The sequence below is a fragment of the Phallusia mammillata genome, chromosome 6 (assembly GCF_965637545.1).
Source record: "Phallusia mammillata chromosome 6, kaPhaMamm4.hap1.1, whole genome shotgun sequence".
NCBI classification, from domain to species: domain Eukaryota; kingdom Metazoa; phylum Chordata; class Ascidiacea; order Phlebobranchia; family Ascidiidae; genus Phallusia; species Phallusia mammillata.
This window is the reverse complement of record NC_137257.1, coordinates 17,134,177-17,162,129: the sequence shown is the minus strand read 5'-3', so window position 1 is coordinate 17,162,129 and position 27,953 is coordinate 17,134,177. Positions and strand designations below refer to the sequence as shown.

General features: G+C 34.7%; 5 protein-coding genes across 9 annotated transcripts; 3 read left to right on the top strand and 2 right to left on the bottom strand.

The window, feature by feature from the left end:
• Positions 1-4: 4 nt before the first annotated feature.
• On the top strand, positions 5-12,762 carry LOC145233088 (calcium release-activated calcium channel protein 1-like). 5 transcript variants are annotated; one of them, XM_080097748.1, is made up of 8 exons: positions 5-166; positions 656-736; positions 3,087-3,220; positions 4,024-4,197; positions 4,964-5,027; positions 8,235-8,360; positions 9,782-9,961; positions 10,464-12,762. In XM_080097748.1, exons 2-8 carry the CDS (start codon positions 664-666, stop codon positions 10,658-10,660), a joined length of 948 nt encoding a protein of 315 aa, XP_079953874.1. In that variant the 5' UTR covers positions 5-166; positions 656-663; the 3' UTR covers positions 10,661-12,762. The 5 variants fall into 5 exon arrangements, with proteins under 5 accessions (XP_079953874.1, XP_079953878.1, XP_079953875.1 ...); XM_080097752.1 differs by lacking the exon at positions 656-736 and having other exon boundaries at positions 21-166; positions 3,091-3,220; XM_080097749.1 differs by lacking the exon at positions 656-736 and having other exon boundaries at positions 22-166.
• A 95-nt stretch (positions 12,763-12,857) lies between these two features.
• On the bottom strand, positions 12,858-16,876 carry LOC145233089 (MORN repeat-containing protein 3-like). Its single transcript, XM_080097753.1, has 6 exons — positions 16,624-16,876; positions 16,293-16,450; positions 15,142-15,301; positions 14,653-14,735; positions 13,774-13,875; positions 12,858-13,133 (listed from the first exon to the last, which is right to left on the bottom strand). Exons 1-6 carry the CDS (start codon positions 16,766-16,768, stop codon positions 13,065-13,067), a joined length of 717 nt encoding a protein of 238 aa, XP_079953879.1. The 5' UTR covers positions 16,769-16,876; the 3' UTR covers positions 12,858-13,064.
• A 500-nt stretch (positions 16,877-17,376) lies between these two features.
• LOC145233138 (DNA repair protein XRCC2-like) lies at positions 17,377-19,020 on the top strand. Its single transcript, XM_080097797.1, has one exon. It carries the CDS (start codon positions 17,855-17,857, stop codon positions 18,620-18,622), a length of 768 nt encoding a protein of 255 aa, XP_079953923.1. The 5' UTR covers positions 17,377-17,854; the 3' UTR covers positions 18,623-19,020.
• LOC145233139 (uncharacterized) lies at positions 19,007-21,981 on the top strand. Its single transcript, XM_080097798.1, has 4 exons — positions 19,007-19,185; positions 19,583-19,763; positions 20,178-20,345; positions 21,219-21,981. Exons 1-4 carry the CDS (start codon positions 19,086-19,088, stop codon positions 21,304-21,306), a joined length of 537 nt encoding a protein of 178 aa, XP_079953924.1. The 5' UTR covers positions 19,007-19,085; the 3' UTR covers positions 21,307-21,981.
• On the bottom strand, positions 21,981-26,307 carry LOC145233140 (retinal rod rhodopsin-sensitive cGMP 3',5'-cyclic phosphodiesterase subunit delta-like). The gene is made up of 5 exons (XM_080097799.1): positions 26,162-26,307; positions 25,462-25,550; positions 24,581-24,706; positions 23,796-23,901; positions 21,981-23,025 (listed from the first exon to the last, which is right to left on the bottom strand). Exons 1-5 carry the CDS (start codon positions 26,209-26,211, stop codon positions 22,944-22,946), a joined length of 453 nt encoding a protein of 150 aa, XP_079953925.1. The 5' UTR covers positions 26,212-26,307; the 3' UTR covers positions 21,981-22,943.
• Positions 26,308-27,953: the final 1,646 nt, after the last annotated feature.

Sequence of the window (27,953 nt, the reverse complement as noted above, 5' to 3'; positions counted from 1 at the left end):
TTGTATTTTGCAGTAGTTTGTTTTCAAAATTTCGGCTGCATGTTTTTAATTTTAACTTCCAGCACAAGTTACAGTTGCACTTCCAGTTTTGCATTTATGTTGTCGTATCTTGTATGAGCAGCTTTGCCAGTCGATGAAAACCAATAAACCACAAAAACTCGTTTAGGTAACTTGCATTATTAGGAAATCATGTTTTTTTATGTAATTTGTGTGAAATTGTAGTAGTGTTAACAGTAATTTGCATATCGTTGACAATTAGTGGAAAATTACACATGATATTTATGGACCATTGCCAAGAAAACTTCTAATATACTTGCTAAAGCAAAACATAACTCAATAATTTGTGTTTTTAACCTATATGTAAATTATAAACTGAATTAGTGCATCCAACATTTGCAACAGCAAGACTTTTGTAGCATGGTTGCAGTTGCAAACATACAGATGTTAATTGTCATTGTCAACCTCAACCATGTGTGCCAAACTTTGCATGAGCAATTTTTGTTTCAACATATAAAGCAAAAAAAAATCCTTTGTATTTTAAGCAGCGTACTTCTGGAAATCCAGCTAAAATTACTGTGCCTATATTTGATTATTTGTTGCAATCATTCCGCTGTGCTATAATAGTTTCTGTCTGTCATGCTTTTTGATTAAACTGTGAGCGGCATGTCTGTGGTCACTGGCAAGCAGATTATTGATGGAAACAGTCGTCATTCTCCTCTCAGTCTGTACTCAAGAGGTGTGCAATAATGATATGCATATTCTTTAGTTAGTTTTGTCTGTTTTACATTTAAAAACTCTTATAAGCCATAAAAGTTGTGTTAAATTTGTTTCGTAGAACGTTTTGTCCAATATTACAATGCACAATGTATATCAGACCTTTGTGCATTTTAAATGTACACAAATGTGTTGTGATTTGTGGGATCTTCACATAGCTTAGTGTCTTGCATTAAGTTAGTCGCCTGATGCACCTATATTTATGTAGTGTATCTTTATATCATATGCAACACATTCATACTGCATGGCATCTGCAATATGGTTAACTTACCTATGTGATGATCTTTGCAAAACAGGATACTGTAACACTATTAGTTAAAGATATAAAGCCTAAACTATTGGCAGGATTTATGCTATGTGGCAAACACAACAAATTTTTGTACATTTAAACATGGTTGTTGGATAGGGTAGAGTTCGATTATGCTTGTATGATTTGACAAATGCTTTGCATGTTGTAGGTGAATAATGTCACTGCAGTAGTGTTTAAAATTAGAATAATTGCATATTTCATGCATGCCATTTATTTTGCTTTGATACACTATATTTTTCTAAATTTGACCACAAAAATAATAATCAAAGATAATATACATTGGGATATATTTTTGTGATTGTTCATTCTGTCGTTGTGCTACTTTGAAAAAAAGACATAACAGATGTTTTCAAATAATAAAGTGGTGGCTTTTTAGTTTGTTAGGTGATTATGGCCTGAATTTAAAAAAATGAATGTTCATGGTGTTGCATTGTATCTATCATGGTAATTTCTATTTGTTTTGTTTTATTTCTACCTTGTCACATTGTACCAATAACACTCTGTATGAGTCCTAGAAAATGTTAGCAAAAATGGTTTATTGAGCAAGGGCAAGACATGGAAAAAAATTCTTAAATTGATGTTATTGTGCAAACTTACTCATGCTTCAATGTGGTTTTGTAAAAAATTCATGTTAGCAAATTATCGAAAAATGTTATAGGAAAAAAGGACACTGATTTGTTATTTATATGTAGTGTTCTATCAAAAGTTTGTTTATTAAAATTTGTTGCCAGCACAGTTTCCTGATTTACTGTTGTACGCTGGTGTGTGTTTTAGCCTTTAACATAAATTGTATAGCATTGGATATTTGCCAACACTTTTGGACTGCTAACAACTAGTATATATATAAACATAAATATATATACATATATAGGGGGTTAAGAAAACGTCATTTGAAAATGCTATCTTGCTAATGTACCCAACATTGTTCACATTCACAGGAGTCTGCAAACACTGTTTGGTGTGGCCCTTGAACAGCTGCATAAGATCAACTAATTGTGTTCAATTAAATTTAACTTGTGGGATTACTTAGTGTCCCAATTTGTTGCTTTATGAAAACTTAACAATTTCCACACATTAGTAGCTTTAGAGTACAACTGTGACATAAGAAACTAGTAGCGACAAAACAGTTGTGTGCCAATAAAACAGCATAACCAAAAATGTAATAATAAAGATATTAACATGCTGGGATTCTTGGTGTATATATATTTAATTTCATTCACAATACCAAAAATACAACAAATCTGTATCGTTATATGAACTTCATTGAATGTTTTAAAACCTATGATAAACAGTCTTTGCGGACCCCTGTTGTACAGTTGTTAAATATTTACATTTCAAGTCTAAATTTACTTTTGTGCTGATTTAAAAGTGTGCATGATAGTGTTGGAAGTTGGAAACTTTAAAACAGTGGTTCCCAAACTTTGGTGGACCGTGGCCCCCTAAAAGTAACTTTTGGGCTTCGTGGCCCCCCTCAAGTAACCCTGTAGGACCTGTGGCCCCCCTAAAAATGTAAATGACAATCTTGTGTTGAAATTTGGTACTAATTTCGGCTTTAAACAGGTCCAACAGCGTAAATAAGAATCTGTAATTGTAAAAACCTCACTATACACAAATAGTATGTGAAATAGTCGATTAAATTCAAGGGAATAATGTTAAAAAGAAAATGGCTTTTAGTGGGTGTTTCTGGTGAATCTACACCCGTGGCCCCCCAGAACACAGCTCATGGCCCCCCTGGGGGGCCATGGGCCCTGGTTGGGAACCACTGCTTTAAAATTTTTGCCTGTTTTTTCTAAAGAATATCCAATTTTGGTTGTACAAACCCTACTGGAAAAAGGCACTTTGGGTGTACCTAAAGGTGTAACCAGTAAAAAAGTTTCTGATCGCATGTGCATGTCACAGTGCAGATAAAAATGCTATAGTGGTGTAATGCTGTTTGTTATACTTTATTGTTCAACTTAAAACAAGAGTTACGTACTGTTTTAGATCAAACTGTTTTAACTAGGCAGCACTTACAGCGGTGGAAATCGTTTGTACACACGAGGGAACATGACAACGCAATGGAGACAGTTGTATCTTAGCAGAGCTAAATTAAAAGCTGTTAGTAGGACATCTGCCCTCATAGCAGGATTTGCTATGGTAAGTTAAATATAACATGACCACTCACAAACATTGTATTCAGGTACCAGACATTATTATTCTTGTAACATGTTTTTGTTGTTGCCATTGAATATGACAAATGGTGCTGCCACCTTGGGTTTGTAAAGCATGTGTTGGTGGCCACTGTGGATAAATTGTTTTGTTTGTAGTGGTATCATACGAAAAAGTCGGATTAAAATCTGGAACGATTTTGCTTTCAAACAAGCGACAAAATAATATAGCAACAAAATATGTCTTAAAATTGCTACCTGTTTGGGTTAAGTGCCTAATTTACGACACCGAACACACAATTGTTTGCCAGTGAATGTCAGGCCATCATTGTGTACAATGCAAATGTATTGCAATAAATGGTTATCTCAGGTGATACAAAGTAATAACAACTTTTTTCAACAACAAATTTTTTTTTAGATATTGCTAAACCAATGACAAATGTTACAGCAACATATTCCAAAATAAATAATATATTTAAAATATTTCGTTTTCTGATTGTGACGCAACGTGCAATCTATTTGAATTTTGTTGGCCTTTGAGTTTGAGGGCTTGTGTTTAAATTGAGGTATTCTTGTTGTTGTACGTATTATTGATTTCTCAATGAAGTGATTGAAATTTTACATCTGCCATCTTGTTTTTTGTAAAACTTGACACCTTTGGTTTTATGTTTGTCATTTTAATCTAGAGAAAATCATCCATTGACTTAAATTTAGCATTTTCGAACAAGTGATTTACTCAAATGTACACCAAACAAGGTTTAGATCAAAAACAACTCTTAAAATACATTACAGGTTGCGATGGTTGAAGTTCAGCTTGACAGGGATGTTCGATATGACCCCACTCTACTAATCATGTTTTCATGTGTCACCACTTGCCTTGTGGCAGTTCATCTCTTTGCTTTGATGATATCAACTTGTATGTTGCCCAATATTGAAGCAGTCTCTAACATTCATCATGCAAAAGCTGTAAGTGTATTTGAACTAAGCCCCCCACAACATATTTTCACATTGGTTTGCTAAATTAAAACGGTTTCTAGACTATACCTTTGTGGGGTGTCAATTGTTGTGATTCACTCTGTAGCATAGTGCTCTTCAACCGGGGTTCCGCGGAACCCTAGGGTTCTGTACAACCCTTACAGAGGTTCCATGAACTTTAAGAGTTGCACAGGGGTTCACAGCATTTTGGCTGTACGATCTAGTTAACCTTGGTTACACCATTTATCAATTGTGACGTAATAAACACAGTCTTAATACACTTTGGCTAAGTTGCGAGATAAATGTAGAAATGACTGATCCAACTAACATGGCAATGCGTTTAATTGAGGTCAACTTTTGCGCTTGGGGTGTGCTAAGTAAAAATGCATGTTTTTTCTATGATACTTGTATTACATTAAATTTATTTTATGGGGGTTCCGCAAAGTTTGACAAAACACCTTAAGGGTTCTGTGCCACTAAAAAGGTTGAAGAGCACTGCTGTAGCACAACCATTTTCCCACACTTTGTCCTTTTCAACATAGGTAACAGTGTATGTGCAATAGTTAAATGTGCTAAGTGGCCCTTTCCTACAAGCAGAATTTTCATAAAATTATTAAAAAAACGTCATTGTTTTTTTGTTTTTTTTAAAACACAGATTATTTAGAACTTATATGTTGAGTTCATTATGCTTAGCGAAAGAAGGTAACTTATAATGGTCATTGTGCATTGTTTACCAAATGTATTGTTTCATACACAGATTGAGCAGTCACCACATTTAAGAATGCGAACCTACATAGAAGTTGCATGGATTCTATCTACTGGTTAGTCAACACTTGCATTAAAATTTGCAATCTACAGTCATGTTTTACAATCACTGCTGTGTCATCTAATGTTGTTGTACATACCAACGGTTGTACACATAGGCGCCCACTTGCCAAAATCGGCGAGACAGAAAGACAGAAATATTTCCAGCCCGGCCGTCACCTAATGTCCCAAATTACACTCTTTGCCGCGTAGTAGATACTAAACCAAATAAATGGATTTCAACCTGTCGTAATTGCAAATAGTGGTGACATGTTTAAAATTTCAACCTGTCGTAATAACAACTTGAGTTTATATATTTGTGCACAGGCTATTGTTAATCAGAGAGCTATAACACACACACACATATATTTATATGTACAGGATATTTGTAACAACTGTAGTTTCAGTATGGAAGCCCTCATGTTATCAGTTGTGCCATTTCACTTACCTAAACATTCCCTGTTGTTTTGTGTTCAATATTTTATTTCAAACTATTCAATTTGTTTCATGAACTTCCATTCTGTTGGCAAATTTGATTTTATTCCGTGTTGTATTATTGGCAAAATATTTTTTTTACTGTTGGTATGACTAAAGAGATTTTATCACAGAGCTAAAAATTCCTTTCTTTCAATGATTTCTTGTTTATTTCACGTTTCTGTTTTTCCTTATCGCTTTGTACCAGTGGTTTCCAAACCCGGGAGAAATTTACTTTAATGCTGTTTGTAAATAGATTGCTTAGCTCTGGGAATATAATCTGTGAAGTTGATAAAATACCTGATTTTAAACGATCATTGTTTGGTTTAGTATCTACTATGTTTTAACATACATAAGCAGCTGATTCCAACTGAACTATAGTATGCTTTATTTTTATGCAACAACGCGAAAACGCGTGTAAATAAGCCATTATGAGAATCGTTTACATAAATCGTTTACGTTTCTAGGTCGTTTGGTACGTTTAAAACGTGTTGTTTATTATAGCAGTGAGTTGTATGTAACGCATTTTTAACTTTTAAATTTAGTTTATTATCATAAATTAGGAGTCACCGAAGTACGGCTTGCGAATATATTTGTAAATTAATATATATCTTGGAAAAAAGCAAGTTGAACCGTTGAACGTTAATTTGCTTTGAAATGTATCTCACAACAACATGTGGGATTAAGTTTACCTAGTTTTACACTTCACAGGACGCATAACACTGATCTAAAGCAGTGGTTCTTAACCTTTTTTCCTTGCTGCACCCCTTTCAAATCACAAACCAATTTTCGCACCCCCTTTCAAATCACTAACCAATTTTTGCTCCCCCTTCTGTAATTGCTTAAATAGAATAGACCTAACCAACCTTAATGGGTCAGCATCCCCGCACCCCCTAGGAACAGTTCTCGCACCCCTTGGGGGTGCGTGCACCCCAGGTTAAGAACCCCTGATCTAAAGGCAGTTTGTTACATCACCGACAAGACTATAGGCAACAATGCTTTCGTTATTGTGCGCAAACAATTGCCTTTATTTGTTAATTGTGATGGAATAATTGAGTAATGCCAGTCGAGGAGATAATTTATGCCAAATAATTTTATTTTTCGACAGTAGCGCTATCTGACTCTAGATACTATTGGAGTTTCTGATGGTCTTGTAAAGGCGCTTTGTAGACCATACCGTGTTTTCACGATTGTAAGCCGCACGCTGGGATGTTAGATACTATATGCTTCATAACAGGTCATTATGTTGCTACGTAGTACAACGTTTTGCCCATGTCTGTTAGTCACGTTGATAAATGTACCCAATAGAACGTATATCGACGTATAATGTGTACATGCATACTAGTTTTGGACCACAAATAAATTAAAAAGTTGAAGTTTAGAAATAACATCGGTATAAAATTAAAATGTAAGCCGCACAAACGGCAGGGAAAAAACAATATAAGTCGCGGCTTACAATCGAGTAAATACGGTGGTTATCGAACGGCGCCGCGTTGGAGCTTGCAAGCTATGTGGCCATCGAATGTCATTTTCTTATTATGCAGCTCGCCGTGAAATAAACTTGTTAACCCCTGCTTTAAACGGTGTCATGTTGAATTTGTGTCGATGTTGCTGACTAAGTTTTTGATTTTACCCAATGGCCCATTACATATAACGCTTGAAGTACGTACGTTTGTGACGTAACAAAATGCGTTTTTTTTTCAGAAAGGCCTTTCTTTTCCAACAGTCGTTGACTGAGCAGTAATTTCAGTTAGAACAAAACCGTTTGCGCATCATTTTGTAAGTTAACGCAAAACTTGTTTATGACATGGTAAGCGCCGCCTCCCCGCCTCCCCATAAGTGGGCGCCAGTAACTTGTACATCCAATGTATTGTTGGCACATTTATTGGCTGTGAAACCAATGTTTGGATGAAAAAGTTATGAGATAAGCTTTAGGCATAGGACTGGGTGGTCCAAGATTGAAGTTGCTGTTATAATCGACTCAGTGTTTTGAGACCAAATATTAACAAAAAATTACTGCGTTTATATGGTTACGTGTGAAAAAGCTTCTATTACCTCACAATAGATACATATTGATTTGCAATTTAATGATTCGTATTTAGGGCTATGCCAACTGCAATCTCAACAGTGTGTGTGAAAGTGCTCACAGGCACACATGCCAAGGTTTTAACCACCCTGATATAGCATACTATTGAAGAGACTGGTCCTGTAAAATACTGAATGTTACTTTAACATAGGACAGGGGTCACCAAACTACGGCCCGCGGGCCGGATCCGGCCCGCAAGGTCATTTCATCCGGCCCCCGACCACATTTTTTAGGTTGCCAAATTGTATTGATAACTTTGTAACATTAAAAGTTAATCTACTCCTTTTCTGTGGGGATATTCAGAATTGATATTACCGAGTTTCATAGGATTATAACGCCCGGGATTGATCCAAAGTCAGTTTGTTATGTCACAGACAAGACTACAAGTGTTAATTGTGCGCAAACAAGTGCCTTCTTTTCTCACTTGTGGCGTAATATAAGCATTGCTCGTAAGATGAGACTAATTAGTCACATGACTACTTTTTGAATGGGATTGTAGAAAGACCATATCTTGGCGCACCTAAAAACGCCTTGTGGTCTAAGTTTGGAAAGACGGAGTAGGGCATGTAAACTATGTGGCCCGCATGAATCATTATTAGCACTCATCCAGCCCGCAGTGAAAAAAAGTTTGGTGACCCCTGACATAGGATATTGTGTTTTTTAGGTGTTGGTCTTATTTTGTTCATGATAGAAATCGCGCTTCTAATTTGGTTGAAGTTTGAAACCCTGGACCAAAGTTCTAGTGCAAGTTGCCCATCATGCGGGACAAATGTAACGCAACCCAATCAAGGTGGGTAAAGAAACTGTAATGTCCTCTTTTGGGGAATGTGACTTGAAATAAAAAATCTAGCTTTCATTAGTTTAACTCAGCATAGTCCAACTGCAGGCCCGTGATTTTTGTTAAATTTTTTTGGTCTATAAAAGGCATACATTTTTTTGAAAACAATAATTGTTATTTTCAATGTCGCAAAAAATGTAACCAAATGCTGTAAAATCCCATTGTGATGGATGACAAGGCATCATTAGGTGCATTAAAGGGTTTCTGCGTCAACAAACTAGTCATAGTCGGCCATTTTGGTGCCATGAAGCATAGTAACTGAAAGTGTATGAAAGTAACGATTGTTACTTACGTAAAGCTAAACTTATGTTTTTATGAAACTGTAACTAATAAATGTGACATCTTGATTTTTGTATTCATGTGATAATCTCTGAAGTCCAGGAATGGTATTTAAATTTGTTAGCATGTGGCCCATGGAGTAAGTTAACAATTTTCATGACCCGCAACAACAAAAATTTGGCCACATTGGTTTAACTAATATTTTTTGATTTTTGTAAACTTAAACACAATACAGTACAATAAACTATACTGGTACAGGACCTTTTTTTATTAGGGAAAGACAAATAGACAAAGGAGTTTATTGTGTGGCACTGCCTCCAAACCAGGAAGTTAATTGGTTGGCTCAATTACTGTCATCAACTTACTTCAGACCTGTAGTTAATACTGTCATACACTTAAACCCCATGTTATTCTTTTAATTTACTCCCTCATTTTTTCAAACAGTGTATCGAAGAACTTTTGCAAATCAGGTGGTACACACCACAGAACCAACGTTAAAAACTGCTGCATTTAATTTAAACAATGATTAAATATTATTTAAGTTTTTATGAACAGTGTAAAAGCATCAAGCCAATAAACTACAAGCTGCTGATAGTGAACACTGTTTCAACCTACAAGGTCTCATCAGTGCACCTGGTGACGTGAGTTCGGCGGTAGTGGCTAGTGAAGCCATCCAATGGTACTCCATCAGTGCAGTTGGTTTCCACAAAACCAAGGCTACACCCTACCCATTACGACTGATCTCTCTTCACCAGCTGCACTGATGAGACCTTATAGGTCGAAACAGTGTGCACTGTCTGCATCTTTTGAACAGTTTTGTAAGTACAGCAAACCTTGGTTAAACCGGATTCGGTTAATCCAGATCTTCACCTAATTTGGACAAAACTTTAGGTACAAATGATTTGTAATGTGGTAAGGCATGAACTAATCGACATCATTTAATCTGTATCTTAGCCTAATCCGGACAAATTTTCTGGTCCAAACGGGTCCGTACTAGCCATTTTTTGCTGTATTTGCTTCGTTGTGTCTACCGAAAAGAATAGATTGTAAACCAAGGAAAAAAAATTATAACACTAACCATCACTTATAACCAGTTTCAGTGAACAATGGCCAAATACCTGCGTGGGTTGCAACTGGTGTTCTCATTCCTGTTGTGTTTTTGTTTGTGGCTTTTGCTGCCTACTTTTACCGCACCCTTGCTGAACACAAGTACACAATGTTTAAAGACGCTTTTAATGAGCTGGAAATTCTTGAAAGAGAAATGAAGACAGAAGGTAAATGAAAAATTTTTTAGTGACTTTAAAGGTATTTTGTAGTTCGTAGAATCAGTTAATTTTAATTATTGGTGTCTGCACTTACAAAAGTTTTTTTGTACAAATTCTAACTAACCCATAATTAACACTTTAACAACATATGTGCAAATAAAATTCAGTAAACCTTGGTTAATCTGGACCCGTTTGGACCAAAAAACTTGTCCGGATTAGCCAATGTTGATTAGTTTAGGGCTTTAGGCCATACCAAGTTACAAATAATTTTTGCCTCGAGTCTAAATTAGGCGAAGATCCGGATTAACTGAATTTAATTTAAGCAGATTTTACTGTACTACATTTGGGCAAAATGAATGTCTCTGTGTAAACAATAAACATTTCTGCTGGAAAGTTCTGGATAATAGCAACTCCTTGATTTTTAACTATTTCACAAAATACTTTTGATTTTTTCCACAAATGCACTTTTGTCTTTCAATTTGTGTCTTTCATTTATAAAACCTTTGTTTAGCTGAAATGTCTCGACTTCATCCAAACTCAATGCAGCTAGAAGATGGCTATCATGTTTCAGTAAGCCGCATGCATTCTGGTGCATCGATGCAGAGTCAAGTAGCGCCGGATCACCTACGTCCATCCTTTAATCAGGATGTCCATGGTCCAAGTCAAGGATCAAGTCTCAGTGGACATTTTTCGGTTGACCCAGTGTGATAGTCAGTTGTTTGCATGCCTTGTGTATTTACATGTGTTGATATTTGAAGTTAATGCAGCAATATGGTGAAGTTTTCGATTTTACTACCACTTTTGACTGATCAGTTTATGCAACTACATCTACACATCAATTTTGACCACCATTAAGTAAAAATTATACACAAATGTTTTTTAGACCAGTGGTTCCCAACTGGGAGGAATTTGGTTTAATTTTTGCATGTGGTTTGTAAATATAGACACTTTGCTCTGCGAATATAACCAGTGGTGGGATTCAGCCGGTTGACATCGGTTCTATAGAACCATCTCACAAAATTTTATGAAATCAGTGAACCGGTTAGCATTACTTGTTACTGTCAATGGACTTTTTGTCACAGAATTGGCTGAAAAATATTATTTTTGTGATAGAATCAGCTGACAAAAAATTGAATCCCACCACTGAACATAATGTGAAAAAAAATATGAAGTTGAAAAAAAAAACAATTTTAAATAATCTTTGCAAGGTTTAGCATCTAGTATGTAGTCTTTTGGGAAGGAATTAAAATGTTTTTAATTGTTAGTTTACGAACTCGTTGATAAAGGTTGGAAACCACTGTTTTACACTATTCTGGACAAATTTAAGTAAAAGGAAACAAAATTTTGATTAACTGCATAAATATTACTTACATACCACTTTGTAAATGCAAGGCTCTACATACATTTGACTTAAGCCTACATGGCGAGTGCATCTCCATAGGTGTTTTTAAACACTGTGCAATCAGTGTTTATCTTATTTGACGTTGTAGCAATTTGTTTCACAAAAAAGTGTGAAAACTGAGCGCTGAGGAAAACAAAAAAAACGTAGAAAACCTCCTAAAATCTTCCCTGAAACAACATTATTAGAATTTTTAAGCTATTTAAAGGCCTTAACAATCAACAAAATGGGGGTGTTTGCACAGGTACACTTGGAGCATGTATGTATGCAGCAATAAGTGTTCTTTATTTCCATTGGATCGTGTGCTTTCTATTACATTGTTAATATTGCAATCTAACAAACACAGTCCAGTAACTGTCCACCATAGACCATGCACCACTGGATTTTTATGTCAAGTAAATCTAATAGCTTTGCACTGCTTGGTTTTAATGACACAATTTTTGTGCAATATACTGGTTTGCATCGTAACTGTATTTAAAGTGCTGCAAAACATGAAAAGTATGACTGTCTGTATTTTTCCGATATTATGTATGATTTTACCTCAAATACTCTTCAACGCTTTGGTATTTCCATAGTGTGACACAGACATAAGAAAAAGTGCTTTTGACCTACAGTCAATTTTGTATATAGTGCTTTCTTGGTTATTAAACCTTTTTGATATGGGTTCCATTATCCAATAGCCTGATAAGCATAATATGGTGACAATTCAGAAAAATAAAGAGTTGGTTGACTTTTTTTTCAACATAAGCATAGAATGGCTCCATTTTTGCCAACAAACTCTACAACATAGAAAAACTTAATTAAAAAAACCCTTTTTTTTATCTGTTTAGAAATGGGCTTGGTTATTATCAACAAAGCACTGTAATGTGCATTTTTACTTTCATTACATGTACACTAGTTTTGGGTAACTTTTTCAAAACCTTCTATCACCATAAGTCGCTAAAAAACTTTGGATGGTGAGATCACATGGCTTTTTTTATTGTAACCTATTTATTTTTTCTGCTGTATGGTCCGTTAAAAAAAACAGAAAAATGTGCAATGCTACTGTAACAAATTTAAAAACATTTTTACTAATTGTCGACAAAGCCCAAGTTATGCTAAAAATAAACGTGTTTGTGTTTTTTTTGTCACCAAAATTTTGTTCCATTGTGGTGGTTTGTTGTATACTGTAGCAATTTTATTGTCACAGCTAGCTTTTTAATCATTGCACTTCCTTAGACTAGACCTGTCTTAACACTGGCTTATGTAGTTGGCTGTTTTGCTATGTGTCGTAAACAGCACAGCTGCGAATAAACATTCGTTGTATATCTTTTCTCTTGTTTCTGTCAGAAAAGTTTTTTATTGCTATTAAGAAAATGCTTCACTTGAAATGTGTCAGTTCAAAAACTGGAAATACAAAATATTCTTTGGACTGTTGTTGTCTAGCGAAAGAATTACCTTCAAATCTGAGCCAACATTTTTGCCTTGTGTGTTTACGTCTGTTAGTTTTTGAAATTAGTGCAGTAATATGGCCAAATTTTCTATTTTATTAACAACCACATACACATGGGTTAAAAAACTTTTTAAAAAGTGACGTATCGGATCATAGGCTTTATTTTATTAAAAGCACATGATTTGCCCTACATTTTCTGCCCAAAAGTTACGGTTGGAAATAGCAACAGGCAGTAAGTGCTTATCACAGTGTTCAGGATCAGCTTGGTTCAGTCCTTAAAATCAGTCTTCATCAGAAAGAAGCGACTTTTCTGCACTTGAAAGGACATCCACAGAATTCACTAGTTCCACCTAAATGAGTGAATTAACAAAAAAATGAAGGTTAATTTAAAAGAAAAAGGAATTTGGTTGCACAATACCAAATTGTAAAGCCAAATACTATGTCAGATGATTTTATACTCAAACTAAATTTTCAAGTTACTATTCTAAAGGGTTGAATGTGGAAATTTCATTGCTGATGCAGATGTTAAAGTGCGTTGACCTAGGCAAGTTTGTAAGAAGTAAAAGGGGTGCACCTTGCACAGAAGAAAAAGAGAAAATTCTCTCCCCTATTAGTGTAATATTGTTTACTTACATTTAGGTTTTTGGTGGTGGCCTTATCTTTTGTTTGACACGTTGACTGCCAACTACAAGTTATCTCGTAGTTGCCGATCTTGCCAGATACGAGTATAAGCGTAGTAGACTTATTTGATTGTAACGAGCTGGCGTCTCGAACTAACGTCGTGGATGTTTTGAGAAAGAATATTGGACTGTTTGACTTTAATATAGAATTCATTCCTGTTTATCGTTAAGCGGTATGCAATTCTCATTACAAATAATAGGCCATGGATTGGAATTCACAATCCTTCTGCAATAAAATGGATTATGTGGATAACAGGATTTGTCTGTATTACAATAAAAAATGTTGGAATATATAGATGCATCGAAATACCTTTGGAATTGGATAAACAGTTGGTTCCGGAGCCCCATCCCGTCCAAAATCAGTCATTGCGCCACATTTTGGCACATCATCTACCCAGACTCCTTCATAAAGCTGCAAAGTTGAAAAATATTTTCTCAAAATCATTTCATAAAATTGTGACACAATATGATACTAATAAATTTATTTATAGGATTGACACATTACAACAGTATAACATAATTATGTTATCTCATGTATTTATGCTATCAAAAAACACGAAATGGTCAAGTGGATCGATTCTTATCTTTTAATTAAGGCAGAGGTCCCAGGTTTGACATGATTTAGAAATTAAATAAAGAGATCAGGCTTTCAAATGCATGAATGGAGTGCAAAAGAAACTTGGGGCTATGTACTTTAATTTTACAATAGGGGCACATAAAAGGAAAAGGGGATAAAGAAGCTCCACAACTTGTGAGTTATCTAGTTTTTGCCTTTGATATTTCCCTAAACAAGAAATCTGAATAGCTTTGTCAAATTACGAGTTTACGAGTCGGGGAAAAAATAATTAACTGTGCCACAGTAAAGTTCCTTGGCAGTGACATCAAAATTTACTAAGTCGTTCTGTCTATGGAGGGTTGAATTTTTTTTCTTTTTTGTGTTTTTAAACAAATCATAGCAGCATAATTGTGCTAAAACATTCACCAAAGTTGAGGGCACAAATAATGGAAGATGGTAAACACGCTGCAGCTTCACTGCTACTAAAAAGCGTTATGTGACAAGCACTCACATTTAGAGGGTGAGGTTAGAGCATTAAGATGTTGAGACTGACAAAAATAAAACAAACAAACAAAACACTAAAGCAAGTCTAAATGGAAGTCACTAAAATAATGCTTTAGAATCAGATCTTACTTGTCCGGTGTCCAAATAAAAGAATTGTCCTCTACCATTTTTCTTGCCTCCCTTCCATTCACCCTCATAACGGTTTTCATTATCTGCAAATCGTTTGTGGATAGATAAAATATCCAGAAAAAATAACAACAACATACATAGGGGTTGACAATGCCAAACCAGTACCTGAGTGAATTCTACCTTTTTTAGAATACAAATGACAAAACATAAAACAATTCTATGCTATTACATGATGATCATTAAACCATGTTAACTGTGACTTAAAAGTTCTGTCAGACAAAGGTGCATTTTTAGAAGAATTAGGGGACATTTAAGATTAACAACATGTTAATACTTATGAGATACACTTTTCATCCTGATTTTTTTAACGTCAAGTATCTTTTCTAGATTTCTCCAGCCCTTTATGTTTGCAAATTACTCAAATACTTTTTTTTAAATGAAACAAAGTGTACAATTACTTTGTTATTTAATTATATTTTTGATGCTTACCTAGTTTAAGCATCCCTCTACCATTACACTTATCCTCGTCCCATTCCCCTTCATACACTGAACCATCCGCAAAATACATCCGTCCCCATCCACACCTATTGTCAGCAAACCATTCGCCTTCATAATATTCAACGTCATTGTAAAAAAAAGTTCCATAGCCCTGTAAACAAGAATGGGCCAAAATTACTTTTTCAGTATTGTTTTATTACTCTCAACTTTTTTGATAAGATTTTTGGTAAACTGTGTGAAGGTCAGTGGGTAAAATATTTTGTGTCTCTGATCCTTTGCATTATAAACACATTTCAGAGAACTTTTCAGAGAAAATCACTGGTTAAAACTTTCATTGTGTGAAATAAACTTAACTCAACTCAACTCAAAAAATGTTGAATTACATTGCAAGCTGTAAGCATTAGTCTGCAGAACGTGGTAGTTCCCGACAAGATCTCAGGTGTGCAGAACCTATATGTCCCACAGGTGTGCGTGCAAGACCAATTTCAACAAATTCTCAGGCACAAAGCAAGCAATAGAGTTTAAAACAGGACAATTATTGCCTTTGTTGGAAAATTTCAGTGTGCTAAATTTGTTTTTTCAAAAAAAAAACATGCACCCAGGCCCAGCTATAGCTATACCTCTGCACTCTGCAGACTGGTGCAAGCAGGGTCACGTCTAAAACTGCGGGCCCACTTGACCCGCTTGGCCCAGCACTTGGCCCGCCTCATGCAAGTATAAAAACTGCGGGCCGGCTTGATAAAGCCATGGACACGCCTGTCACATGTCATCAAATTTTGATTTCGACAAGATCTGAACGGCAAGCAATGGATGTAGTGGGCCCGCAATTTTTCCTTGCGATAGACGCGACAAGCACAGGATATAGTGGGCCCGCGGTTTTTCGATACGAGAGGCGGGCCAAGCACTGGATATATAGTGGGGCTACAGTTTTTATACTTGCAAGAAGCGGGCCCGCAGTTTTCCAATTGCATGAGGCGGGCCAAGTGCTGGGCCAAGTGATCCAAGTGGGCCCGCAGTTTTAGACGTGACCGGTGCAAGCATCTGTCACAAAACCATTTTAGGATGGTAATTTGTTAAATAACATGCCAGCTTTTTCAATTATTTAACATCACCAAAAACAGCTGCAGGTCATGTTGTCTTACATGTTTCATGTCATTTTTCCATCCACCTGAATATTGCTTTTTAAATTTTCCAGCTTTTTTGTCTGGAAAGCTTAAGGTGCCAAATCCATTCCTTTTACCGTTTTTCCAATCTCCATCGTAAATTCCACCAGTACTTTTCCATTTGTATGTTCCCTTTCCTAAATGCCATGCAAGGTTCAAGAAAATTATAAACACATTTAGTGCACAGATGTTTATGGCATGCTATGATTTGTTTTTCAAAATGTTAAAATCACCTTTTTTTAAATGCTATACATGTATGATATCAATTTAAATAAAAATATGGGTATCATAAGTGGTAAAAATGGCATACCATGTTTTTTATTGTCAAGCCATTCGCCAGTAAACTCGTCGCCGTTCACAGAATAAACTGTGTGCCGTAGTCCTTTCTTTTGCGCTTTATAATCCCAGGAATGCCAAAGAGGCTCCGAAAGTTTGGGCTGAGAAACGTGAGGCATACTGGGTTACCTTTCCCAGTCGGTTACTTCAAAAACATATCCTAAATAATAAAAACGATCTTATGGGTTTTCACAGAGGTAAAACAAACTCAGAATGAATGGGCAAGAAATAAAAAGTAGCGTTGTCAAGACAACAAATTTACGTTTTGAGCGACACCTACCGGAAAAGGATTTTTTCGATTGTAAGCCGCACAAACCAATGATGTTGTATAGTATCATTGCACAAACGGCAGCTAAAAAACAATATAAGCCGCGGCTTACAATCGAGTAAATACGGTACAACCGCAAAACAAACAATAAGCACCAAAAAATATATAAATCCCATTTGATAACCTTCAAGAGACACGAAGACCATTTTGTCCTGAAATGATATCAAAAGTGTCTTTGGCTATGGTAACAAGAAATTCCCGTATAAATCGATTGAGTTATTTTAAAAAAACGTGTCGAAATTAACAATAAGAATGTCCCACAAGGTAATGTGCATTTTTTATCTCTCATCCCGTCGCAATTACCGGTAAGTGTCACTATTTAATCAATTTACGGTACTTGCACTTGTATATTTCGGGAAAATCCCTAACTCACTCCCCGCGTGTTAGTTGTTTTTCTTTTCGTGTTGAAAACTTGGATTGTGCTTCTAGCTAACTTCTTCAAATTTCAGCATACGGTTGTTAAAAATGTCCAAGACTCCATTTGGAAAAACCGTACATATGTCTTTTAAAGTGCATTTTTTGGAGTTATAGACTTAATTGGGTTAAGTCCAGTTAAGAAAAGTTCACAAAAAAATATTCAGTTCTCCACTTACGGTACTTCTTTTTTTATAAATGGCCTTTTTAACGATTAACTGATGACAAGTGAACCTATTTATGTCAATGTAAAGTAAAACGTTTTTAAGACAATGCCTTTAAGGGTTTTTATAGATTTAAAAAAAAACTGTTTATAGATTTTTGATCAATAAATAAATAAATTGTATTTGATGGCAAGTAGATTATTGTGAAACGTTGGGCCGATTTAAGTTGTTAAATTTCCTTGTTATTCTGTATATATCATGACAAACTAGACATCCTGTAAAGTTAACCCTTTGTGACAATGTTGACATCAAGACCGAAAACTGCCAACCTTGCAAGGGACCTATTTATTGATGACAGTTCTTTACAAAACAAGCATCCAATCGAAATTACTGGCGATACAGGGACAGGAAAATCAGCCGTTTTGCATGATATTTCTATTAAATGCATACTACCTAAGAAGTACAACGGTCACAATGTGGGGGTGATTTATTTTGATCTTGACTATCATTTTGAACTGCCCCAATTTGTCTCCACTATTGAACAAAAGACTAAAGCCAGTGAGAATGAGATAAAGAACTGGCTGAAAAACTTTTATTTATGTCGATGTGATACTGCTGAACAGTTAATTGTAACTTTGCACTCAGTTGAGCCTCTAATTGCTAACAGCAGTATGCCAATTCGTTTGTTAATTTTGGACAGCATCACTGCCTTTTATTGGATTGATTCACACGCAGGTGGAAAAAGTCAGTACCTACGTGAGTCCAACATGAACAAAATTGTGGACATTTTGAAAATATTCAGAGACAAATATGGTTTATGTATTATTTCTGCTGGACAGCACCTTATGAACCCTGAGCGAAACCAAGAGGAAAATAGACAGGAACAAAGTTATCCACAGTATAAACAGTTTCTATGTCGCCAATGGCAAGAGTTCATTAAGCATCGGTTTGTTTTTACACAAGCCCCAGCATTTGGTAGCAGTTGCTTTATTTCCCATAAGGTTGGACCAACCCAAAGTGACCGACATTTTACAATCGGCAACACTGGTGTTGCATTTATTTCATGACAATTTTTTACTGGACAATTAATTAAAAAACTGTTTAATACAGGTGATACTGTATGTTACCGCATGATGCACTGCTTAGAATACTGCATGGTGTGTGAAATATGAGAATACAAGCCACAAGAAGCGTAAATTAGACCAGATTCTAGTGGTATTTCAATTACAAACCCTCACCCAAATCAAATAGCACTCAGCGTTCACAAAACTATAATTTTTGCAAAAGCATATTTATGTCTTTCAAAACAGCCTACTTTGTAATCACATGTGGTATACCATGTGGTATTACGTTGTAAAATGCAGTATTTAGTACCAACGGTTTTACACTGTTCAACTTGTAAGTTATAGGAACATAAAAAATGTTTTTTGTTATAAAAAATATTGTGTTTTTTTCCTTTTTGCAGCTCTTTGTCAGTGCATAGTGTGATTGTGTTTCAATGTCAGTGAACTATGCTGTTCAATAGTTACCATGGAAACAGACACATCCTCGTCTTCTTCTGATGAAGAAGCCAATGAGCGCTTTAAGGCAGCAGCTGCTGAAGAACTGATAACTTTCATGAAAAACCCAGGTCTGCTTATTACATAATATTTCTTTAAACTTGCTGTGGTCCTGCAAAAACTTATGCAATCTTCTAGGCTTCTTTGTGCTAACAGAAATCATTATGCATGGATCTGTTCACACGTTTAATGATAAATTTAATGGCCCCAACTAGGCGACATGCTTTTATATTTAAATGTCTGGGCATAGTACTGATGATGGCATAAGCATTTGCAGAGGCATTTGAATAATAATGTATTTCATGTTTAAGTATATTTAGGCTATTATATTTGTTAAGGAAGTAGTCTTTAGCATTAAAACACACTCTGGCCTACACCTCAATTTTTTTTCATAAACCAAACATATTCATGAAGATATTTCCTATCAAAATGCTGTAAATTTATGTTCCTATATAAATCAACTTCTAGACGCAGAAAAGACACCACAAGCTTCTAAAAGTGGAAAAAATGCTGCAAAAGATAGTGGCCAAGCAAAGAAGAGCATAAGAGAGGAACTATTTTGTGAATCAGCTATGCAGGACACAGTAGCAAACACAACACCTGAGTTTAGGGCACATGTTGCAAAGAAATTAATGAAATACTATGATGGGTAAACTATAACTTTATTCTTCATATATATTTGGTTAGCTTTTCCCCATATTGCTACCCCCAAATACAATACGGCACATTAAATAGTTTTTCATGCGCACTTTATTGACAACAAATACATATCCATGTGCTAAATTTATTTTTTGCAAGCAGAAACACACAGTCTCTACACAAGGGCATGGTTACTGTTAGATTCCAAAAGGCATTGTTCTAATCTGCTATTAATCCTTAAGCTCCATTGATTTTCATCCAAAAACAATAAAATTCTTTTTATTGCTGCATGTTCTCTCTGTAGATTGTCTGCCAGAAAACCCATGTTGTTGTTTTTTCCCTCGTTAGTTGGATAAATTTTACTCTTTTTGAATAAAAATCCAAGTTTATATCATGTGTCAATATATAGTTTTTCATGTTGCAGGACTTTGGTGAATAAATCGGTCTGTTTAAACAGAAGTAATGCTTCAAACTTTGAAGCAGGCGGTGTAAAGCTATTGTCAAACTCATCACAGTTTCTCAAATTTCCAACTGAAGTGAACCAAACAACCAAAAGCAATATTACCAAACGAGCTATTCAAACTTCCAGCAGGTAATATTGTACACAAATACATTTTTAAAAACATACTTTTGTTTTTTTAACTGACTTAACACACTTCGGTGACAAAATAAAAACACTCATTTAAATCACTTTGTATACACAGTTGCCATCGACGGACCCCAAAATAAGGAAAACCGAAAATTTAAAGTTTCGTACCAAAGAAACAAACGTTTTTTGAACAAACTTTGCATTTATATGAGCCATGCCATAAATTTTGCCAGAAACAATCTGTTCAAGCAATTCCTTTGTCATAGAAAATACTTTGTGCATCTCACAACAGCTCAGGTCTAGGTTGACTTTTACTTGTAACAGGGATTTGACTTATAATTTTTAAAAATAAGACAAAATACGGACTCAAGTTTAAAACAAGAACATGTGTTAAAAATAAGGAAAAACATTTTTCTAAGACACTACCATTCAATGTAAGGACAAATCTTAGAAATAAGGACAATAAATTTTACTTAGACACTGTCCTTCAAAATAAGGTCAAATCAGAGAAATGAGACCAGTGGTTCTCAAACTGTGGTACGTGTACCACTAGTGGTACGCCGGAACTTTTCAGGTGGTATGCGAGTAGCTTTCTGTGAAACGTAATTTAAGTCGGATCTTAAATTGCAACTCAACTGACTAGCCCTGGTTTGGGCAAAACTCGTGTTTCAGACACTCTTTTGAAATTGCTAAATATGCTAGTCAGGTTAAGAAAATGGGCCTATTTCTTAGTCTATCCATTGAAACAGGGTTTAGGACTTTGTCAGGTGGTACGCGATCTGGAAAAGATTGAGAACCACTGAATAAGACGGTATGGCAACCCCAGGGTTTACCATCTATATTGTGATCTATTTATCACATATTTGTATTTTCCAGTGAGTCTGAAGATGAATCCAGGTTTTCGAGTGTTGCTGTGTCTGGCAATGAAGTATTGCAAAATGGTGAAGGAGCATTTAAAAGATGAAAACCCTGATGCATAAAGCTGCTTGTCCCTGTGGTTGGAAATAACCTAACATGCTATGTCAGATTGGAAAAAGACATTTGGGAAGTTTGAAAGGCAGTGATGTAGTTGATATTAAGTCTATCAGTGCTGTAACCTATTGCTAAAAAAGCTTAAGGCAAAAAGTATGAATCGTTTTGATTTAAGTAATGTTAGAATAAGGAAACTATTCAAAGCTATAAACAGTAAACCTTTGGTTTGGAACAAAAAAATTGTCCCGATTAGGGGAAGATCTGGATTTACCGAATCCAGTTTAACAAAGTGTGTTGTACCTTTAAAATGGTTCAGTAAATGCATAACTGCAGTAACAATACAATAAAGTATGAATATAAATATAATGTTACTTGTGTCAAATCAACAAATTTAATATGTTGCAATGTGCTTTTTAACTTCTGTAAGAAAATGTATTTTTTGTTTCTTTGAGATACTTGCCTATTTATGCATTTTTATTGATTCCTTTTGAACTTCGTCATGTTTAAATTGGTTTAAGTAGCATAAATTGGTTTAAGTAGCATAAATTATTGCAATTGTGTACATTGTGGTTTACCCAACTCAAATCAATTTTACTGTGTTATATCAACAAGTAAAAACAATACTGCATTTTAGCATAATAAAGAAATAAATTTATGAGACAAAAGTGAAAAAGTTTAGTTTTATTGTTTGTGCACCGAGTACTAAACATCTACAGAGCGAGTATGTGGAGAATTGCAGTTTCTACCAAAAAATTTGCATAACAGGCAGGTCAGTATATAAATGCTGACATAAACAAATTGTTGTTTTTTACTTGGCTTTATGACAAAGTTCATGTAATACTCAGATTTTAGTCAAGGTTTGAATATTTAAGTGCACAATTATGGACAAGTAAACAGAAAAAACAAAATAAAATCCACTTTAGATTTTTGGTGATATTAGGTGTAAAATGTTAACATCAAGCAAAAATCACGAAAACATAAGTTTTATTGAGCAATAAAAAGTTCAGAGTTTGTTTGTTGAAAGTTTTTTTCCAATTTCTGTTCAAAATTTAAGCGGACTTTTAATTTTTGTTTTACTTGACTATACACTGCATTAAAACTGTTCTGTTTATAATTACAGATTATTTAACATAAGATACAACAAAACACATAAACAGCACCAAAAAAATGCAAAATATTTGCAAGAATAGTCTTGAAAACGGCCAATGCATGAAATAATGAAAATACTAATCACTACAACTAAGTCAATTGAAAATATAGCTCTATGGTGAACAAACACGTATATACAAGTAAGGCTTTGCGTATAATAGTTGCTAGTGTGCTTTCAAAAAATGTGTTAGTTCAGCTGGTGTCTATAAATCATACTTCTAACAAATAAACAAATTAAACAGACAAAATATAAACTTAATAATTATGTGCAAAACAAATTTTGAGCATTTTGTTTCTGAAATAGAAGCAAACCTATGGCTTTTTTGCTAAAACAGAAGAAAGGACATTGATGCTTTACAGTTTTTACAAACACGGTGACAGTTATAAATGAGCCATCTTAACATGAAATTTAAGTCGTTCGCGAAAAATGGGTCACAGTTAAATAGGTTTTGGCAAATTTGATTGAGCTTAAATCTTTGATCAAACGTAGAATAGTCTCACTTTTGAGGTACTGACGAGTAGTTCATCGTCAAAAAAATTGGTTTCAATCACAACATTTCCACTGCAAAAACAATTCATGTGTAAAATTTAAAACTATTGAACGTCATTTGTACAAACACTGAATGGGTAAAAAAATTAGAGATGCATTTTTTCTTGTTTCTTAATGTGTAGGCTAGCATCACTACATAAGGAATCAAAAAAAATTAATACACAAATTTGACAGTTAATTTTAAAATTTAAATTAAAAAAAACGGTTTTATTTTCGTTGTAACTTTGGTACAGTTGTTTTACATACAACTCTATTTTGTTCTTAATTAATAATTTGGTTGGGCATATCAATAACTTTTAGTACAAATGTGAATTGCTTCTACTTAGCCCAGAGGTTCTCAACTTTCAGGTCATGGACCACCAGTTCAATTACATTAATATTGTGGACCGGTCTATTTTTAAGTAATGATAAAGAAAGCATCCACAACAAGAATATTGTTTTGAAATACATTCCTTCAGACAGAATTTCAAGGAGTGATATCAAACAACTGACAGCTAACAATAAATAGCTAAAAACTTGGATAAGCTTTCTGACTACAACAAAAAAGTGAGCAGTATGTTGCGTTTAAAATGAGCAATTAATGTCAACGCATTTTATTTATTCTACCAACATTATTACAGGCAATGTAATTACAGGGTGCAAAGAAAATATACATCAAAGCCTAAAGCCACAAAATTTGCATATTGGCTTGCTGACGTTAAATAAAATGTCATGCAACATTTAGTGCAATAAACTTATAATTACACCAGTGGTGCTTATGAATATTTAATAGCAGAACATACCTCAAAACATCAGCTCCCATCATTTGACTAGCAGGAGCAGCTTCTATTATTGATTGCCATGTGTTTGTTGACTCGGGAATGACAAAGCCAAATTCAAAGAACCATTCTGAACATAAGACAGTGATTTGATAGGCACACAAACATTAACCATTGATTTCATGGCACAAGAATAGCAACTATTTTTATTCAGTATTTTTTGACAAGTATCAGTACACTATTTTGCCTTCTTTAATAGATATTTGTCAATGTCAAATAATTTTGGAAAGTTTCCTATACTACTTTGAGAGCTAAAAGGTTTTTTGGTGGTATCATATTTTTAATTCTGATTTTTAAGGCTGTATTATTATTAATAGCCTGTTGGAATTCTGGAATAACATTTTTTAAGCTTCATGCAAATTTTCTTGTAGAGCAGTGGTTCTCAAACTTTTCAAGCATGCAGCTTGTAAACAATCCATTTTTTCTGCAGCACCTTTTGCATGCCGCCGCCACAAATATTACCAAAAGAAAGTTCATTTGCAACCTTTAGAGTCAGATTGCTTTTTATAGCAAATAAGAAAAAGAAAAAGCTTTGAAACATTGTTATGCATGCCTGTATTTCGTCATTAAGTTTTAAACACCAGAAAATGTTTACACTTTTAAATAGAACATTTTTCGTGGCATACAATTTGAGAATCACTGTTGTAAAAGCTTGCAGCATGAATTGAAATTGAGGTTTGTTCTTTTACCATTAGTTTGTTACCATAAAAAAGGTTTTAAACAACCATTATAATAGAATGTTTTCACACCTTCCAAACATCGGCCATGGAACAAGATTCGTTGTTCAAGTCGGAATTTTTCCATTAGTTGTTGTGAGGAAAAATTGATTTCACGAGAAACAGCTTTGCACTTAAGAATCTTCTTTGGCACACGAGCTGTAAAACAGACCATTGTTCATTGTCAATAGTGTTTGCCTTGATGTTGACTGGCTGTCTGGTGATAAAACCAAGTAGACATAAAGACAAATATGAATAGTGGATAATCACTGACAGCAACCCTTGTTATGCTAAATTCTAATTTCTTCAAGTCAGCTTAGTTTTAAACATAAAGCACAATATTCATGTTAAATGTCGTTACACAATTTACACAAGAATAGTTAAACATTTGAAATTGAATTTGTTTTAACATGTTATTGTGCGTTAAATCATGAAAAACATAAATGAGTTGTTTTATTCGGTAATCTCATATAGTCTAGTATGCGTTTTTGAAAATAATTTCATTGATTCCATCGAGATGCCCATATAACTAATTTGCATACTTTATGGAAGGTACTTTGCAGTATAACTGAATATTTTATGACTCTCACACCATTTTAGAGCATTGCAGTTCCTTTAGATGGCCCTCAACACAAAAATAGTTTCAAATGTGCCATTTATCAGATAAAAGATCAACAACGATAATCTGTAAAACACTCAGTGCCTTGTCGACAATCGGTTTGCCCTTCTTTCTGTATTGGACAACTGCTGGGGTGTCTGTAATTAGCCACAGCGGTCATGCAGTATTTTCAGGTTGAACACAGTGGTCACGCAGTGTTTACAGGCGGGCCACAGTGGCGGTATTAATATACCTCAACTGTATAGTGGTATATTCATAAGCACAGGAATTATTTTGCTTGAATGCCAAAGCTAACCTTGGTGTTCTCGTCCTGGGACTGAAAGATCTTGCGTTCCCTCCCACATAATCTTTCCTGATGAAGCATCTCGAAGATTCATCCAATTTCTAACAACAAACACACAAAAATTATTGAATACATTTTCCACAGAAGGACAGAATAGGCTTAAAGAGGCTGACTTTACAACTCAACAATCTGTTTGTCCAACAATAAGGAAAAAAAACATGTACTTGAATACAACGAAGTCTTGAACACTATATTTATTTAACAAAAAGTTTGAATTGGTACCAACAGCATTTGATGAAAACAAAACATACACTTAAATTTTGTTAATTTGGCTATATCCTACATGCCCAGTCTGCAGAGAATGGCAGTTGCAGCCCGATTTAAAACAAAAAAAATGCATGAAAATGCTTGCTTTGCGCCTGCTAAAATTGGTCTTGCACATGGAAATAAGGGTCAGACATGCGGTATATGTCGGTCTTACATGCACAAGATTTCGTTGTGAATTGCCATGTTCTGCAGACTGGTTAAATGCTCACCAAAATTTTAGCAGATGGATTTCAGTACTTCGCACAACAAACAATTGGTTAAAAATAAACAATGTGTATGAGCATACAACAAGGCAACCAATATTACAACAATAGTAACTGCATTTATTCCATGTATATAGCAATTGTTCAATTCAATAAAATAAAGTGAATTGGTGATTACTTACAGTTTAAATCCATTTAGAACATCAGCAACATGTTGCGACTCCATGGCCATCACAAATATTAGCAAAGTTTAACAATAAAATTAATGTAAGAATTGGAACAAATCAACTTTCCTATGTGCCTACAAAAAATGTTTTGAAGTAAATAAATTTCTTTTAACTTGAGTGGAAGTTGAGAAGATATGTAAAATGAAATGCAGGTATGGTTAACCACTGTATAATAATGGGGTCCGCAACCTTTTTTGTATGGCTCACCATTTTTGAAACTGCTATTTTAATTCAGACTGGCCTTCAAAAAGTACAAATATTTAGCAATGAAAACGCATTAATTAGTTTATCATACCTGGGAGGCATGGGCAAAATCTTTTAAAGCATTTAACCTGAAAAAGTATACAACCCAACAACTAACTCCTCTTGGACCGGCATCTGGCTGCTGAAGTATCATAAATAGCATAAATTATGCAAAAAAAAATTTTCAGTCACTTAATGATATTCCTATCCTGACAATTTTTGAAATGTTTTATAACAGAACAAATGCATGCAAAAAGATTTTTGGTCGGTAAACAGGAAATGGATTTTATTTTTTTAGAGTTAAGTTCTCATTTTAATTATTGTCATTTTAACTCCCAGATATTTAGACTAAGAAAAGCTAACCAACTGACTTTTTAGGATTACTGCTTATAGTGCTTACTGCTTTATGTCAAAAGTGTTAAAACAAGAAAACTATTACAGCAAAGGAACTTGCAATTAAAATAAGTTACGTCAAAACGTAGCAAATTAAATCATGTGATCAATTTTTGTCACATTCATTTACAACTTTCACAAGGGCAAAAAACAACAGTCTTTTGAAGAAAGTACGTCAATGCACAAAACAAACACTTGGAAAAGTAAACAAAAGTATTGGTCATGGCGTCGTTGACTTCCTCAAGGGGGCGCCTAACACTTACAACTACTAACGCTAGATTCTACCTCTATTTATAGATTTTGAAACAACATTGTATTTTTTAATCGAGTACCTATATTTTGTCGGTTTGTTTCATCATTTATTTTAACCTAATATGCCTCAACACTTATGTCGAACAAACAGACTGCAAGATTTTCGATCTCGAAATATATTTCTTTCAAAGTCCAGTTGCAAATGTATAGAAAAGACAAGAAAGATGTTAAAAAAACACAAAAAAATTACTGTTCGTGACAGATGCCAACTATCTGACCGATTTGCTGCAAAAGACTCAAATAACGACTGATCAAGATTTGGATGAACGCAAACGGAGATAAATCGATTAATCTGGTAATCTGCCATTGTCCGGACAGTTGGTTGAGACTGACGCCGCTATAATAGCTTGAACGTTCCCTAATACAACAGTGCTGTTCATTTCATATCTGGAAAAGTAATAGGTTATGGTCGATTTTAGAGAAACTTACGTCGATGATGATGCCCTTTCAAGAACAGCGCGATCGAAAACCAGAAATTTTGACCCGATTTTTTCAATCGAACCTCCAAACCGGTTTCAACCGAAATAGAAAACCAAAGATTTTTACCCGATTTTCGAAAAAAAACTTAAGGCTAACGCCTTTCGTGTTTTCGATATTTCGGGGTCAAAAATGGAAGAAAAATCCGTTTTTCGGTGGCTTTTCGCCGGAATATTTCAGTTTCAAACTGGTTTTACCCGGTTTTAGCCTCCTACCGAACCTCTAAACCGGTTCAAAACGGTTTCTAAAATCTAAAATTTGGACCCGATTTTTGAAAAAAAAAAGCAATCGTCAAAATATTCCAGGTTCAAACTGGTTCTAG

Bases quoted from the DNA above. Each gene is read 5' to 3' on its own strand.
- LOC145233088 (XM_080097748.1), top strand. From the start codon at position 664: ATGTCTGTGGTCACTGGCAAGCAGATTATTGATGGAAACAGTCGTCAT. The intron at 5,028-8,234 runs GTTAGTCAACAC...TGTGTTTTTTAG, and splicing joins TGCATGGATTCTATCTACTG to GTGTTGGTCTTATTTTGTTC. The intron at 9,962-10,463 runs GTAAATGAAAAA...ACCTTTGTTTAG, and splicing joins AAGAGAAATGAAGACAGAAG to CTGAAATGTCTCGACTTCAT.
- LOC145233089 (XM_080097753.1), bottom strand. From the start codon at position 16,768: ATGCCTCACGTTTCTCAGCCCAAACTTTCGGAGCCTCTTTGGCATTCC. The intron at 15,302-16,292 runs GTAAGACAACAT...TCTTGTTTACAG, and splicing joins GGAAAAATGACATGAAACAT to GGCTATGGAACTTTTTTTTA. The intron at 14,736-15,141 runs GTAAGCATCAAA...AACGATTTGCAG, and splicing joins TAGAGGGATGCTTAAACTAG to ATAATGAAAACCGTTATGAG.
- LOC145233138 (XM_080097797.1), top strand. From the start codon at position 17,855: ATGTTGACATCAAGACCGAAAACTGCCAACCTTGCAAGGGACCTATTT.
- LOC145233139 (XM_080097798.1), top strand. From the start codon at position 19,086: ATGGAAACAGACACATCCTCGTCTTCTTCTGATGAAGAAGCCAATGAG. The intron at 19,186-19,582 runs GTCTGCTTATTA...ATCAACTTCTAG, and splicing joins AACTTTCATGAAAAACCCAG to ACGCAGAAAAGACACCACAA. The intron at 19,764-20,177 runs GTAAACTATAAC...TTCATGTTGCAG, and splicing joins TTAATGAAATACTATGATGG to GACTTTGGTGAATAAATCGG.
- LOC145233140 (XM_080097799.1), bottom strand. From the start codon at position 26,211: ATGGCCATGGAGTCGCAACATGTTGCTGATGTTCTAAATGGATTTAAA. The intron at 24,707-25,461 runs GTTAGCTTTGGC...TCTGTTTTACAG, and splicing joins CCCAGGACGAGAACACCAAG to CTCGTGTGCCAAAGAAGATT. The intron at 23,902-24,580 runs GTGTGAAAACAT...TCTTATGTTCAG, and splicing joins CCATGGCCGATGTTTGGAAG to AATGGTTCTTTGAATTTGGC.